The sequence below is a fragment of the Myxocyprinus asiaticus genome, chromosome 33 (assembly GCF_019703515.2).
Source record: "Myxocyprinus asiaticus isolate MX2 ecotype Aquarium Trade chromosome 33, UBuf_Myxa_2, whole genome shotgun sequence".
Lineage (NCBI taxonomy): Eukaryota > Metazoa > Chordata > Actinopteri > Cypriniformes > Catostomidae > Myxocyprinus > Myxocyprinus asiaticus.
The window spans coordinates 32,923,965-32,940,639 of record NC_059376.1 but is presented as its reverse complement, the minus strand read 5'-3'; the positions used below and the strand labels follow the sequence as shown (position 1 = coordinate 32,940,639).

General features: G+C 36.6%; 1 protein-coding gene, 1 long non-coding RNA gene and 4 other non-coding genes across 14 annotated transcripts in view; all 6 read right to left on the bottom strand.

Annotated features, from left to right (window-relative positions):
* Positions 1-76: 76 nt before the first annotated feature.
* LOC127424487 (uncharacterized) lies at positions 77-2,791 on the bottom strand. Of its 4 annotated transcripts, none has more exons than XR_007894479.1 (9): positions 2,746-2,791; positions 2,233-2,269; positions 2,022-2,058; positions 1,789-1,819; positions 1,542-1,584; positions 1,333-1,393; positions 1,033-1,149; positions 623-865; positions 77-442 (listed from the first exon to the last, which is right to left on the bottom strand). It is a non-coding gene; the product is annotated as an uncharacterized LOC127424487 (long non-coding RNA). The 4 variants fall into 4 exon arrangements; XR_007894480.1 differs by having other exon boundaries at positions 2,724-2,768; XR_007894481.1 differs by lacking the exon at positions 2,746-2,791 and having other exon boundaries at positions 623-666; positions 817-865; positions 2,233-2,702.
* LOC127424773 (small nucleolar RNA SNORD47) lies at positions 510-582 on the bottom strand. The gene has a single exon (XR_007894521.1). It is a non-coding gene; the product is annotated as a small nucleolar RNA SNORD47 (small nucleolar RNA).
* On the bottom strand, positions 1,433-1,515 carry LOC127424775 (small nucleolar RNA snR60/Z15/Z230/Z193/J17). Its single transcript, XR_007894523.1, has one exon. It is a non-coding gene; the product is annotated as a small nucleolar RNA snR60/Z15/Z230/Z193/J17 (small nucleolar RNA).
* LOC127424772 (small nucleolar RNA SNORD79) lies at positions 1,666-1,746 on the bottom strand. The gene has a single exon (XR_007894520.1). It is a non-coding gene; the product is annotated as a small nucleolar RNA SNORD79 (small nucleolar RNA).
* On the bottom strand, positions 2,335-2,415 carry LOC127424774 (small nucleolar RNA SNORD74). Its single transcript, XR_007894522.1, has one exon. It is a non-coding gene; the product is annotated as a small nucleolar RNA SNORD74 (small nucleolar RNA).
* Positions 2,792-6,294: 3,503 nt separating the features above from the next.
* LOC127424109 (oxysterol-binding protein-related protein 9-like) overlaps positions 6,295-16,675 on the bottom strand; it is a 53,343-nt gene continuing 42,962 nt past the window's right edge. For all 6 annotated transcript variants that reach the window (XM_051668956.1, XM_051668957.1, XM_051668959.1 and 3 more), the window contains 12 exons: positions 16,376-16,482; positions 15,241-15,359; positions 15,068-15,153; positions 13,651-13,828; positions 12,570-12,654; positions 12,299-12,409; positions 12,147-12,210; positions 11,905-12,045; positions 11,450-11,528; positions 11,259-11,350; positions 10,331-10,466; positions 6,295-7,426 (listed from right to left, as the gene is read on the bottom strand). In XM_051668956.1, the coding sequence (XP_051524916.1) occupies positions 7,352-7,426; positions 10,331-10,466; positions 11,259-11,350; positions 11,450-11,528; positions 11,905-12,045; positions 12,147-12,210; positions 12,299-12,409; positions 12,570-12,654; positions 13,651-13,828; positions 15,068-15,153; positions 15,241-15,359; positions 16,376-16,482 (1,273 nt within the window). In that variant the 3' untranslated portion in view covers positions 6,295-7,351. The remainder of the gene's footprint in view (positions 7,427-10,330; positions 10,467-11,258; positions 11,351-11,449; positions 11,529-11,904; positions 12,046-12,146; positions 12,211-12,298; positions 12,410-12,569; positions 12,655-13,650; positions 13,829-15,067; positions 15,154-15,240; positions 15,360-16,375; positions 16,483-16,675) is intronic.

The window sequence follows — 16,675 nt, the reverse complement described above, 5'->3', positions numbered from 1 at the left end:
CTTTCATATTCAGGATCAGACACAAAGTCTGAATCTTAAGCCTGTGGTTGGCAGAAACAAAATCAAACACCAAACCTTCAATAATGAACAACTTTTATTGAAGTAACATGATTCATAGACTTGACAGAACATAACGTGGAAGGGATTGTTCACCCAAAAATGAAGTAATTTACTTGCACTCGGACTCTTAGAATTCACTTGCATGGAATAGACCTACAGAGCCGTTATACGGCTCTAAAAATTTTCAAGTCATACACATCTGGGATGGCATAATGGGCGAGTAAATTACTTTTCAATGGACTACGCCTTAATGCAATGAGTGGGGTAGACAAAAGCCCCTTGAACACTTGAGGGGATGACCTCATCAGACAGCAAAGGATGGTTGAAATCCAGATCTTTTGATCAGTATGTTGATGTGCAGTCAGAAGGTGGATGAAACATTCTGTAGAGATAAAAAGGGCATCAGGCAAAAATCTCAATTCCCAACAGAAGTTAGCAGTTTTTAAAACAACCTCAGAGATAAATGGAACGGTAGGAGTATAATCAGCAAAATCATTTGGCAGAATCTATTCATCACAGGTTTATAAAGTAACAAAATCAGTGACAATTGCATTATTCGCACCTTAGCTCTTCAAGACGTATCCTTATGACAAAAGCCAGAGATGCCTGAAACACAGATTTTAGTTGGTCACAGAACACACTTGGCCCAACCCAGGTTCAGTTAAAGATGGTCCACATTAAGTGGACAGGTCAGACAGTTACAGAACCAAACTGGGGAGCATGGACACATCTGCAAAACAACCCTGTCAGATTCACCTTTAAGGCATCAGCCCAGATCTTGTGTTGTACCAGTCAACAAGTACACCTGTTAGAAAAAAAAAAAAAGCCAACATAAAGTTCAGAACATAAATGGGTCTTCATTGACCAGATCAGACAGGGATAATATCCATACTCCATATGGAATGTCAGAATATAAAAATCACAATGGTCATGCAAAGATAAACTTCAGGCTGTGAAGTGTAAATTACTAACATTATGGTAATCGGAAGGGATGAAGTCTAGTCACACAAAAGGACCTTATGGGATCACCATGGAGCCTGTGACTAAAGCTCCCAGTTGTCCCCCTCAGAAAATGGCCTGTCATCAGCCCTAAAAGATAGGGGAGGGAAATCATTTATTGCCAAGACCTGACTAAAGAGACGCTGAATGTTTTCACTTAGTCTCAATCAGAAAACGATCTACGTCCTCAACAAGATCAGAGACCTGATTCAAAATCATCAATTCGAGACGGCATTTGGTACCACTATCCAAGTGGAGCATGGCTACACTTACCCAGAAGTGCTAAAGTCAAAAGGGCCGGTGCTTCCCCACAGACATGTCAGCTTCACAAGATCTGCAAAAAGAAAAAAAACTTTACATGTGAAACTTTGAAATGGTGTCAGCTAGGAGTGAAAGACATTGCTCGGTGTTCTACATGGATTTTCTGCTGAACTATGTAGTCATCATTTGCATCAAGTTTAAACATCAAAATCTGTACTTACTCATGTGCCGCTGATAGTGTTTTCATGCATCCCATGCTTGCTTCTGGAGCAACAAAAAAAAAAAAAACCCACGTTACATTTAGCATAGAGAAAAAAGGGAAAAGGATAATGTTCAAGAAATCTGCACTGTTTCAGTATGCATGAGTCTTTCAGTCTAATTCAGAGAGATTCCCATTGTTTTATGTAACAATCATCATAAACAGCGACTGACTGTGGCCAAATGGCAAAGTTCCTCAGCAACACTCACCTTTCAGTTCAGCCACATTGCACACGGCTATCTATTGGGGTGAATAAATTAGTAAAGATTACATCAAGTGGAGGCAAAACATACAAGCCACGGTATGTAAATGCTGTGCTTCAGATATGCAATTTTGGTGGTTGCAATTTCATCAGCCTGAACTCAAGAGTAGCAAATAGGGTCATCACATGCACTTATTTCAAAGCATATTAATGCAGTACATCCTAATAAGTTTAAGATACCTTGTCAGACGTCGCTCCAAGCTTCATTCCCAAACCCCTGCAACAGAACTTGCATTAAAACACTGCAATTTTAACATATCCAAATGACAGCGTCAGAATTCTTAAGTTTCAGAAAACACTCCTGTCCACTACTCGTACTCGTTTTATTCAATCACAGGCTTTAGTATACAGAATTACACAATAGCTCATGACATAAGTTTATATTGCCTACCTGTTGTCCTACATCTCTTAAATCTCCAACACCTGACCTAGAAAAAAAAAGAACCCTCATCATGAGCTGAAAGTAACACTATACTGCATGGAAAATACGTTGTCGAACATGTCAGAAAAGTTGGCACTCATCAGTATTTCAGATGTCCCTACCAACATAACCTCGTGTTCACTTGTATGACGAAAATTTTGCTAGGCTATAACTAGCATTTCCAGAACCACGTGGGCTTACAATAATTAACGGTAGTGCTGACTTACAATCAAGTTGCGTAAGTATTTCTGTTTGATTAAAAAAAAAACATCAAGCAGATAAGAATGTTCTATAAAAAAAAAAAAAGATTTTAAGGCCTGCAACACGTGGGTCTAGAGTCCACATCGAACAAAATAATTAAGTCGAAAAAAAAACACAACTCGGTGCAATTTAAAGATAACAAACAAGTCACCATCGAACAGTATTACCACCAAAAAGAAACACATTAATATAAACCTCACGTTTTACAGACGTTGTAATTACCTAATCCTCCTCGGACGCGCCATGGATGAATGAGACCGGATGAACATGTCGCCTTGGTTTTTATACAATTTCTGCGCAATGAGTTCTGGGAAAGTTCCTGAGAAAAAAAAATTCTACACTTGAAAGTGCACTTCACTTACACCAGGTGGCGCCGCACTGCCTGTAGGAGGCTCCTCAATGAGCTTTTATTTTATTTTTTTTTTATATTGAAAACAATTCACATAGAACAAACATGGAGTACATTTAACAATCTAAAAAACACTGTTATAACACAAACATGTCAAAAAATTACATAAAAGTGAAGCAACAAAAATTACATTAAAGAAAAATGTTGAACACAGTAAGCAGCTGCACAGTTATCATTGCTTTCATATATTTACTTTTAGATATTGTTTACAAATATATTTTAATTTCAATTTTAAATTGTTCAGATATATGTATTTTTTTTTTAGTCCGTTTCACTTTATGTACATTATAATACCCACATATAAATACTACATTTTATCTTTATCAATTGAGATACACTTTAACATTATATCAGTTTCTTCAAAATGAACAACAATGGCTTCTTTTTTGAACTCGATGAGGTCTTATCCAGCACTCTATTAATGTCTGTTAGGTTAAGGAGCTTTAGATTAATGCAGAGAGAAACAATATTAGGCCTAATAGTTATTTCAAATGTCAATAATAGTTTGAATTCACAATAGCAGTTGAGTACTACCACAAAAAGTTTTAGTTTAGTTTTGTATACTAAATTTAGTACCAGTGAGTCTTACATTAGATAAGCTCTCATCAAAATAATGAGTTTCTAAATTACTTGAATATGTTTACGTTCCGTTTAACCCTTCTTTTGACTTCCAGTAATAATTGTGCCATGCATAAATTGTTATACATATGTTATACATTAATACATAGGTTTTGGTATTGGAAACCAACTTTGTGTCATTTCAATTCTAAACAAACACAATAAAAGCATTATATATATATATAGAATTGATTTTAGTGAAATAACTTTTTAAAATAACTTAATCTGTGAATCAAATTTGACCCATGTTTGAAGAGCTATTATGTCCTTTTAAGATGTAAATATATTATTAGAATTTGATTCAGAAATATTTTACAGTAAAATGACAGTTCACCCAAGGTGAATTCACAATGAATTGGTATTGATCTTATATATACACTTAAAAAGTTACATTTTGTGAGCTATTCTAATTGCAGATAATAAAAAAGATTGTCTCCAACATCTACAGATTTTATAATCCTCTAAAAGGTTCTGTGGTCACAGCTAGTTAGTGGGTACTAATAATGCAAACAGACCCAACTTGACCATTTAACAGTTGGCCTCATTTATTGATGCTGATTTAGAAATGTACTTAATGGCTGTTGCTTTAATTTTCTCAGAATGTTACTAACTGTTGTTTTTTTACAGAAGTTTGTAGCCCAATTCTCTGTTTTACTGACATTCTCACTATGTATTTGTGCTCACATGGTGTTAGTTTCTAGACTCTTCAGCAAAAGCATTAACTAGAAGCTGCTGCCTCAGAGTTATGATGTTTTCTTGTCAGTAATGATTACCACAGGTTGCATCTGTGTTCTTAACCCTCCTATTGCCTTAAGAAACTGCACCCTCTTTTTGTCCTTCGGTCCCGTATTGAAAACAATTAAAAATGCCTAAATTCTTGATTATTGTAAAATAGCACTTAAGACACCCCCCCACCCCCCAATGTGTTTTATTGTGGTCTCAAAGTGTATAATGATAGGGGAAAATGCTATATTCTGAATATTAATGGAGCAACAATTTTTAAAGATTTTTTTAGTAATTAAAAAAATAAAAAAAAGTTAAAAAACCTGGCAAACATTGGCCAAGGATGTCTCAATTTACATTTATTTCATTAACTTTTGGCATTTAAAAATATCCTAACTATATTAAAAGAATTTCTGATTTATTCTGCTTGTATAAAATGTTTACATTTTAGAGTTACAATTTTAGCACATGCCTTTTAGAACATTTCACAAATGAATCTCTATTTGTCTTTTCCAGCAGCCAAAAATTGGCCCACTTTACACGTCCATTGCAACAAATCTATTTCTTCCTACAAATGTCAAATAATTTGTTGTAGTGTTTGGGGTTTAGGAAGGTGCATGTTGTAGGAAAAAATTTATTATATTTTTAACCATTGGGGGAACATCAGTCCCATTGTATCCTATCATATAAAAGCATGTTAGTAAACGTTTTTACTAACATATTAACTGTTCAAAACTGTACAAAATATATGTGGACATATGCATGTGTGCACAAATCCAATTTGAGAGGAAAGTATGCCATTTTTAGGAAAGATGCAGTACTTAGTGGAGCAGGTGGGGAAGCTAGAAAACAGCATGTGGCTAAATTTGAGAAAATGTGAAATATTTTTAGATCAAACTGGATTCATAGATGTACAAAAATTATTTAAAGCTGTATGACATCCAGAAAGTCAGAAGGTGAAAGGTCTCAGCTGGTTCTTCCCAATACAGCTCAAAACTGACCCGTTAAGACAATGAAAGGAACAATTTGTTTTGAATAGTTATTTCTCTTAAAAAATTATATACAAAAATAATTGTACTTTTTATTTTGTATGTTTTGATGGTCTTGACAAAGTCACAACTTTCCAGTGCCAAAATCTATACATTTCTAACGTATTCTTTACCTGTCCCGGATCAAAAATGATCCAAAGACAATAGGAGCATTAATGCTAATGATGGCCACCTGTGAGAATGTGATGTTTATCCATACTGTTTCTTCTAGAACAAGTTTACATCAACATCTTTATCTTGAGGACATGCACTGTTTAGTTCTAAAGCATTATCGCAGGACGCCATCACACGACTTTGTATGCATCACATTTAAAAGTAACTGCTGGACAAATGTGGATTCTCTGTATTGAGAAGAAAAAATGGTAATTAAAGATTATAGCAAACAAACCAAGGAATGGTAAAATGTAATGCTTTTTCTAAATATTAGCCGTTACAATTAATTAGGATGTGATCAACTACAGCATGATTCAATTTCAAAATTTGGAATGTCTGTTAAAAAGAAATGCATTCAACCTTCTCACACAATTTGGTCTCACTGGGATTTAATATTATATTTTGATACATGGAAATCTGGTACAATCAATTGTTGTCAGGGATTATTGGGATTGCTCTTGCAAAGCAACAATAAGCTAAGGTGAACTTCACTGCATACGGCAAGGCTTCAATTTCACATTTATTTGTAGAATGAATACATAACAGTATGTTATACGTACTGTATGGCCAGTTTTACTCTAAACACATCTCAGACAACAAGGATAATACACTTTGACTTTGCTTCCAAAGCTATTGTGTAAATAGCAACTACAAGCCAGATTTTCTTGGCTTATTCCTCACATCTGTGTGACACACTGGTATCTATTACATTACCTTCAAAAGCAGTTTAGGAACTTTAAAATGCCACTGATTTTTACCATGGTGAAACTGGAAGAAAATTCACATGGATGGATGGAAAAGAGAATCCAATCTCTGCAGTACATGACTATTTGAAACATATTTATTTGGATTAAAATGTGACATTTCACAGAAAGACAGATTGCAGGGTGATTTGCAATAACGCAGCTTAACCTCATCAGGTTGAGCACAGATTTGTTGAATGGTTTATTGTGCACCATTACGATCGCCTACTGGACAGTCCAACTTTATACCAAGTTGATAAATTATAATATGGATATAACAAGAAGCATTATATAAAAACAGCCTCCCCGAGGCTCTAGAGAGCAAAATATCAAATCATTCCAAAAAAATAAAAAACAAACAAACATTGGAATGGACATTAGCAGTGGCAACAAGTGGTCTCAAATTTTTCAAATGATACATTTTATTGTTAGGGTTCAACCTTGTTCCCCCTATGTGGGATTTCTTGTATGAAACAGTGGAAAAGTGAACAGAGAAACTGTGTGATTATGGAGTGGAACATAAAGGGAATGGTTGCCATCAAGTATGTATTTGCAAACAGTTACTATTGCCCTAGAGAAAGAGGAAAACAAGAATATACAGTATCATATCTTCTATATAGAAATAGCTATAGCTAGCAGTATGTGAACCAAGTTCTCATTTTACATTTATTCTGTGGTTCCACCATTAAGGCTTGTCGAACATCAGGAGATACAGCCTTCAATCCTCAGTTCTCTGCTTCCCTGAGATACAGAATGCTGTAGTTTTCAGAGTTTTTTGTCAATAAAAGCACCTCGACCCTTCAGGAGTGGGAGAGAGAGAGACGCCCTCTGGGATCATTCTTCTCTGCCGAGACGAGAGCGCTTGTTTGTTTTGATGCTAAAGCGCTTCTGATCACATCTGTGTCTTTGTGGTGTTTTTTATTCCTCAAGGGGTAGTAGAGAGGTGGAGGTGTTGATCTAGTGAGCAGGGAGATTTGACTATTTGTATTGAATTAAGTTCATATTTTCTTGTCATTCGTTCAAACTTCAAAATGCAAAGCTGTAAGGGTTCATTCATTAGTCATTCCAAGGCTGAATAAGAAAAGTGGTTTGCAAGAGTTCTTTTTCAAGACTCTGTGATTTTGGAAACTGCTTCAGTGTCGTTGTGATGCTAGTCGTTTCAGAAGAGGCTCATCGTAGACCCAGCACTCACCGTCCTCGTGAAATAGCTGCAGGAAACAAACAAACATTAAGTACACTTAATCGAACACTAATACAAGCATTGTTCCAAATTATAAAAAGGATAGCTCAGGTCTTGGATGCTGATTAGTCAATACAGTGTTCCAATCGGGCTAAAACACATGATATCTACCCGTGTTGGGGAGTAGTTATCTAAAAGCAGCGACACTAATAACATTACCTTTTTGAGTAGAGTGACAGTAGTTCTGATTTTTTCCTGATAGTGTATTTTTTTTCCAGTAACAAGTAGCGGAGCAGTCACAAAATGCTACATTTGTCACACTGTATTGTGAATGCAGCAATGGAACCGAGGTAGTAATCAAACACGCTCAACCTAAACTGTCCTCTCTCTCATTTGGCTCTGGGAAAACCAAATCATTGAAGTAAAATAGTTCTTTCGGACAGTTTGTGTAAATGAACGGGTTAAAATAAACGATTCCCTTATATTTAGCACTGAGATTTATTCTAAGGAGTCATTTCTTTTGGACGGTTCATGTAAATGAACGAGTTCGCATAAATGATTCAGTGATTCACTTGAGCCCTGCGTAGCCTTAGAAGGACTTTGCCTTCTTTTTTGAATCCAAATATTTAATGTATTCCTGCTGTTTATCACTATATTTCGATTCAGTTACATAATATAGGGTGTTTTCTAGTTTATTAGTTTATATTAAGCATACTGTTTATGTTGTCATGCCATTTCTTTAACCCTTATGCAAATTAAACATGGTTTACTATAGTATAACTGTACACTGTAAAAAATCCAACTTCCATTTTGTCAGGCAAACTCTATTTTAAAAACTGATTGAACTTTCAAATGAAGAAAAAGTTGAGATCACTTAAAAAAAAAAAAAAAAAAAAATCAATAAGTTCAGCATTTATGCCTTTCAGTGTGATCAACTTAAAATGTTAAACAACAAGAACATACATTGTCAAGTTTTGTCTTGAAGGTAGAACTTGCAGGCTTTTGAGCATGCTCTGTCTGATCACTGAGGAACCCAACTGTGGCAGAATAATTTCATCTGCTTATCACTGCTAGTTTGGCTTGATACTTTGACAAGGAATATTTTCTTATCTAATGTAATTTATTTATGTTATGTAAATATTGATTAGTGACATTTTTGTCAGAATGATGGATTGCTGTATTGACCTTAATAGTTGACAACAATGCACTAATGTGCACTAAATATACTGCATAGGATTGTCTATTTAGTGGATTTTCTGTAGAAACTTTGTGAACGTCTGTGCAGTGAAAACTTCATGTTTACTGTAGTAAGTCAGTTAAGGCCAGGGCTCCCACAGTCATGGAAAATCAGGAATTATTAGGCAATTTAAAATGTGTGATTTTGATTCTAAAGAATATTCTCCAGTAGTCATGGTAAGGTCTTGAAAATTCATGGGTCAAAAGATTTGTAAACTTCATATTGTTGCATCTGCCACTGAGCATGCCAATTGGAGAACCAATTTGTGTGGAGGCAACACCTATAATCTCTTAATGTATATATGTGTGTTTGGTCAAAGCATGGTGAATATGAGTACATGTAACTTATTATTGCTTAGAATTAATACAGTATATGCTTCTTGTTTTTGGGTTTTAGTGTTTTAATGATGTCTTGCAGTAAAAAGATGTATTTTATTTGAAGTCACCATCAGGGTGATTAGTGCTCGCTTTAAGTTCCTTCAGTTTTCAAGTTGATTTAACTTTTACGAAAGTTTTAGTGGTGATTACTGACACTGCTATTTAAGTCAGCCAAACTAAACAGTATTTTAGTGGGGCTGACACATGAAATTTAGTGTAAATGAAAAGCTGCTTAAAGAATTTCTTGCTCTAAACCTAAAAATGTAACCTTGTTGAACTTGGGTGAACATGCAGAAATCACAGATATTTCTGAGTGTGTTGGACTTAATTTATTTAGTTAAATGAAAGCACAGACAACTTAAATTGTTAAGCTGATACAACTAATTTGCCCTTGAGTTGAGAAAACTTAAAGTCCTGAAGCTAGTTGCCTTAATGCAAGTTTTCTCAACTTTTTATTTTTTACAGTGTAGTAACCATGACTGTGGAAACTTTTCTGACAAAACTATGGTTTTGATACAATTAAAGGGATAGTTCACCCAAAAATGAAAATGTTCTCATCGTCTCATCATTTATTCACCCTCACACCATCCCAGATGTGTATGACTTTCTTCTGCTGAACACAAAGATTTTTAGAAAAATATCTCAGCTCTGTTGGTCCATTCAATGCTCCAATAAGCACATAAAGACAGCATAAAAGTAGTCCATACGACTCCAGTGGTTAAATCCATGTCTTCAGAAGCTATATAATAGGTGTGGCTGAGAAACAGATCAATATTTAAGTCCTTTTTCATGCAAATATCTACTTTCACTTTCACATTCTTTTTTTGTGTGTTTTTTGGCGATTCACATTCTTCGTGCATGTTGCCACCTACTGGTCGGTGCTGGTCAAAGGTATAGTAAAAAAATGACTTAAATATTGATCTTTTTCTCACCTACATCTATCATATCGCTTCAGAAGACATGGATTAACCACTGGAGTCGTATGGTTTACTTTTATGCTGCCCTTATGTGATTTTTGTTGATTCAAAGTTTTGGTCACCATTCACTTGCACTGTGTGGACCTACAGAGCTGAGATATTCTTCTAAAAATCTTTGTTTGTGTTCAGCAGAAGAAAGAAAGTCATACACATCTGGGATGGCATGAGGGTGAGTGAATGATGAGAGAAATTTTATTTTTGGGTAAACTTCCTTTAACCATGGTTTTACTACAGTAATACTGTAATTTGGTAATAATGTTTTAATGAAAATTTGTGTTTTGATCCATTTATTCTTCTTATTCCCCTGTACGTGTACATGTACTGTATTTAAGGACGCTCACTCTCGTCTCCCATTGCACTTCTTTCTCCTTCCTCTCTCTGGCCTCCGCCCTCTGTCTCTCCTCCAGCCTGTGTTTGGCATCTGTTGCCGCGTCGATGTCTTTCAGTTTCAGGTTAAGTGTCACGTCCTTCCACAGACTGACAGCCAGACAAAAATAACAGAGATCTGCATCAGTTCATCTCACAAAGATACCCAGGCAGAAAACACATCACATGACCTGCCTTTTTGAAGTTCAGCAAATAACATAGTCTACACTGGAAGCATAAAGTTTAAAGTCATCTAAGAATGGTCACTAACACAGATCAATCAACTGTAAAACTACACTAAGGTAGTAACTACAAAAAAGTCAAATTAAAATAAAACTCTACTTCGTTTCCACCAGAAATCCATTAGTATAAAAACAGACTTTGCTTGGGTTGTTTTAGAAAAGCACAATAATTGCACAATTAATGTTAGGACTGCAACAACTGCATATAGATACAGTAAGAAGAAAGAAATCATAAGGCCAGAGACCAGAAAATCACAAGGTTTTGAGTCACCGCTAACGTTTAGCATAGACACCGTGTAAAGTCAGCTAAAATAACAAAAACAATAAAACTGAACTGGCTTTGAGCTACATCAATACCTCATAGAATCAAGTGGGAAAAAAAATGTAGACATCGTGCGGATAATAAATGAGGTAGATTAAAGAACCTGCGACATGAAAGTTCATTCTTGCATAGAAAATTCAAATGGGTTTTCAAGGCTGGTTTCCCATGACTTCCAAACTTTGAAGCTCAAGAAAATGTAAAAAAGTGTTTTAATAATAACAGCTTGAGAGTAAATGGCCTTTGGAGATGTTAAGAGCTGCGGCAAACCCAGTCTCAGAAGTTTTAGAAGAAAACACTTAGTGAGTAGAGGAAAAAGCTTGTCGGAAAAGAACTACATACCGTCTGGATTCATACTCCAACTGGTCCTCCAATTTCCGCACTTTCTTCTTAACAATGCCCATTTTCTTTGTGTCAACGAATAGTGCATTTTCCTGGGAGGAAAACAAATGTGATCACTTTTCTAAAGAATACTACTTCAGTTTTAATCTTAATGTAATTCCTTTTCTTGCCTCTCTTGGGTTCAAACTTACCCCGGTAGCCAATTTTGTATACATCACTCCATTCCACTCTCCCTCAATGGAGCAGTATGACTTCTTATCATTGGGGGCACTAAAAGAGAAAGCAGTCTGAATATCGAGTGCTTTCAATTTATCTGGATAATAATGCATCTGTTGCTTAAATGGACAGTTCAGCCAAAAAAGAAAAATAAGCCCTTATTTACTCGACCTCATGTTGTTCCAAACCCATATGACTTACTTTCTTCCATGGAACACAAAAGGAGATGTTAGGCAGAACCCCAGTCTCAGTCACTATTCACTTTCATTGTAAGGGAAAGCAATGAAATGAAAGGTAATGGTGACTGTGGCTAACATTCTGCCTAACATTTCCTTTTGTGTTCCACAGAAGAAAGTAAGTCATATTGGTTTGGAACAACATGAGGGTGAGTATATGAGAACATAATTTTCATTTTTTCCCATTGACTTACAATATCTCAGCAGTTATCCTGTGCTTCTTTCCTCCGTAGAAAGGTTTGGTGTGGAAAACTATATTGGCACTATAGCCAGATTTGGAACAGGAAATATTGCACTCCCCACCAAGCTCCACCCAAGGAACAGTGAGGATTGACCTATAGGGGCACAGTTAAATGGATGAGATGCACTGTCTCCTCCATAACAGCATAATACTCTAGACATGTTGAAAACAGAGATAGAACCAGAAAACGCTTACCTTCCATAGCCATTGGGAAAAGTAAGAATATAGTGCTCATCATGTTCAAGACAAGACACGCAACCTACGGTAGACAGGAGAGGACAATTAAGCATTACAGTAACACTGATGTGCAACTTAATTACTACTGACAGATGAATTTCCCTGTCTACCTTGACCAATATTATGGACACCAATTGACATTCCAAGGAACTTCGATTTAGTCCAGATGTGGGCGTTGAACTGGATTTTTTTGCTGAAACACTCAGCATAAAATGCAGATACTGCAGAAAGATGTATATATATAAAAAAAAAAAAAAAAAAAAAAAAAGAAAACATACTTTAAGTAACAGAGTATAAGGTATTAGGTAAAATGGGTGGTGGGGGTTGAGACTTCAAAATATTTAAATTTCTCATTCAATAATGACTAGTTAGAGCACTCACTGGGAGGGTGGTGAGAAACCTGCTCTGCCACAAATGACACACTGTTCTTGCTACTCCATGGCACGGGACCGTCTGATAAAGACTCCTAGAAAGACAAAGTGAGACAGATAGAAAAAGACAATGAGTGAGAGAGAAAGACAGAAAGAAAGAGAAAGGAAGAAAAATTCAAATAAAATTATGGGAGCACTAGAATTATATTCATCCCACTGTCATCTTTATTTGATTTTATTTGAATCTGGACTCAATTCAATTTTGTTTTTATGGTAAACTAAGCTGCTCATCTCAGTTTATTGTGCCAAATAAGATAAAGTACTGCAAACATTCTTTTCTTAGAAAAACACATTCTGCGTGAACAACCCCTTAAAGAGATAGTTCACCCAAAAATGACAATTCTCTCATGATTTACTCACCCTCCTGGCATCCCAGATGTGTAAAACTTTTTCTTCTGCTAAACACAAATGAAGATATTTAAAAGAATATCGCAGCTCTGTAGGTCCATACATGGCAAAATTCTGAAGCTCCAAAATCCACATAAAGGGAGCATAAAAGTAATCCATATGACTCCAGTGGTTAAATCCATTTGTTCAGACACATGATAGGTGTGGGTGAGAAATTGATCAATATTTAAGTAATTCTTTGCTAGAAATTCTTCTCCCTGCCCAGTAGGGGGCAATATGCATGAAGAATGTGAATCACCAAAAACAGAAGGAGAATGTGAAAGTTAAGGTGGAGATTGACTGAGCAGGGAAGAGAATTTATAGTAAAAAAGGACTTAAATATTGATCTGGTTCTCACCCACACCTACCATATCGCTTCTGAAGATATGGATTTAACCACCACAGTCGTCTGGAGTACTTTTATGCTGCCCTTATGTGGATTTTGGAGCTTCAAAAGTTTGGCACCATTTCACTTGCATTGTATGGACCTATAGAGATGAGATATTCTTCTAAAAATCTTAATATGTGTTCAGCAAATGAAAGAAAGTCATACACATCTGGGATGGCATGAGGGTGAGTAAATGATGAAGAGAATTTTTATTTTTGGGTGAACTATTCCTTTAAACCCTTAAACACATACTCACAGAAGAAGCAGAATCCTCTGTTTCAGAGGGCAGGTCCCAGTGACAGAAGAACACCTCGCCCAGAATGGGGTTGTAGGGCTTCTTGGCCACAGATCCTTTCCGACCAGCATGAAAGGCTGAGAGGTACCACTTTACCACCTGCACCATGCGATCCTTTGGATCTTGCTGATCAGCAATACTGTAGGACGTGGCAGAGAAATCAATAATGAGACTAGTGCCAAAGTACTAGTGTTTATGAGGGAGCACTGCAGTGCTCAATACAAAACCAATATAAAACTCAATACAAATACATTAACCAGTAGAGACAAAACTAGTTAATCATAAATGGATTGAAAAATAATTGATTAGAAGTAAATCACAAGAGTTGTAAGCTGGAGCTCAGGCTCAGCTAGTCAATAATGAAAGAACTGCTGTAATCATTTTAACAGGATTAATAGGAATTAAGAAAGGAAAGATCATATGGTAGCACAGCTGTGAGATCCACTTCCAAGACAGGACGGAAGCAGTCTCGCGTCTTAAGAGCTTTGACTAAACAGCAAAAGATCTGGTACTTATTGCAGCTTATTCTGCACAAGAGATTGTCAGACTGATAAGTAAAGCGACCAACCACAATTCATTTAATCTTAACGTGCCATTTAGGGAAAGGTTTTTCTGAAATAGATGATGTCATACTAGCGGACCAGCATGAAAAAAAAAGTATTAATTAAATGAATGGCAGACCCTATGAAAAATGCTAAAAAATGTGTAGACTCGATGAGAATTTTAAAAAGTCCTAAATTAATAAGTATTTTGCAGACATTTTACAGAATTATCGACAGTGCTTGTTGTCATGTTGTACTTTCACGGTGTGTGCAGAAAACATTCATGTTTATTTATAGAGAAACGCTCCAACATTGTTTACATTGAGCCCGCTTCATCTCTGAGCTGTGCATCTCTTCTTCTGTGAAGCGGATAAGACATGCCATGCAGCCCGCAAGCGCCCTCTAGTGGTGGGTGACTGTATAGACAGCTTTTTCAATGTCTGCCGTCATAATTACTGAACGCATTTGTCCTGAAATTAATTAATTGACGATCGATAAGCTTAATCGCTCAAATTATTAACGACAATTAATCATTTTTTGATTAATCATTAACATCCCTAAAGTGGAATATACAGATCTGCTCGTGGCTATCTAGTTATCCTGTTACTACGTGCACATTCAGTGATTATTTCATCCTCAACCCGGTACTTTGTAAACAACTTTTTCAGGCGGACTGATAAAACATCCTGTATGATCTTACTCCAGGAAGTTGTGTAAAGTCATCCAGTCATATTATAGCTTGCAAGATTGAGAACGTACTTTCCATTTTTGTGTGCTATATGCAATAGAACAGTCAGTGAACGGAAAGTAAGCATGTCTTCTGAAAGGAACATTACCTTACAAACAAATCTGGGTGGGCAAAGAAGTCTGCATACATTTCCAGTAACGACCTCCGCTCCAAGATAAATGTCGGCAAGACAACCTGCAGATGAAAAAGATGGACTGAGAGGTAGAACTGAAAAGAAAAAAAAGAGAAGAATGAGAAAAAGAGATGGCTGTTTGGGTTTACCTTGGTGAGATCCATGCCCAGTCGCACTTGAGACAGCAGATGCATGATGACACTCTTGTGTTCTTCCACAGATTCACCCTCTCCCTCATCATCCTTCTCATCATGACTGTCAAACTGATCTAAGAAAAACATACACACATACACCATAGAACTCAGCAAACACTGAATATCTCATCTAATGTGACAAAGCAAACACATAATTAACAGCAGCAACAAGAAAAGAGTTACAACACAAACATATTATTTGTAATGGTGCAGTCTAGTAGAAATTTAAAGGAATAGTTCACTTAAAAATATTTTTTTTTTAGTAAAAAGTCATTTACTCACCCTAATGTTGTTCCAAAAGCTGACTTTTTTTTCATCAATGTAACACAAAAAGAGTAACTTACAGCAAAATGTCTAAGCTGCTCTTTTCCATAAAATGAACGTGAATGGTGACCACGGCAATAGAGCAAGATTTTCAGTGAATAATGACTTAAATTTCAGTCTGTTCCTCACACAGCCATCATGTGGCTTCAGAAATCTTTCTTAGTACTTGACTGAGCTTCACAGACTTCGATCCCCATCCACTTTCATTGTATGTAAGAAAGCATCTTGGACATTCTGCTAAATATCTCCTTTTGTGTTCCACGGCAGAAAGTCATACCAGTTTGGAAGTTTTTTTTTTTTCTCCCAATTTGGAATGCCCAATTCCCAATGTGCTTTTTAAGTCCTCGTGATCGTGTAGTGATTCGCCTCAGTCGGGGTGGTGGAGGACGAATCCCAGTTGTCTCTGCATCTGAGACCGTCAACCCGCGCATCTTATCACGTGGCTTGTTGAGCGCGTTGCCACGGAAACATAGCGCGTGTGGAGGCTTCACGCCATCCACCGCGGCAACCACGCTCAACTCACCACATGCCCCACCGACAACGAACCACATTATAGCGACCCCATGTGACTCTACCCTCCCTAGCAACCGGGCCAATTTGGTTGCTTAGGAGACCTGGCTGGAGTCACTCAGCACGCCCTGGGATTCGAACTAGCGAGCTAGCGAACTCCAGGGGTGGTAGCCAGCGTATTTTACCACTGAGCTTTAAGTTTTAATTTTTTGGGTTAAACATCCTTTTTATCGTGGGAGATGCACGTTTTGTGTACCTGCATCAGTGGTGCCATTAGACATTGAGGAGTTGATGGATTCGTTGGTGTCTGGTCGTTTTAGTGCTGTACTGTCTTCATTGTTCACAGCAGAAGTTCTGTTCGGGCTGGATTCAAAACGCAACAAACAAGCTTATTTCCAGGACATCTGATGTGAAGATTCAGGAGAGTGTGTGTGTGTGTGTAAGCATGAGTGTAACTGTGTCTCTGTACCGTTTTATTTATGTCAGTGTGTTTATTTTGGTGTTTGCAGAAAATAATGCAGAGGAGTATGTGTTATTTCTCTAAGCACTATTGTTT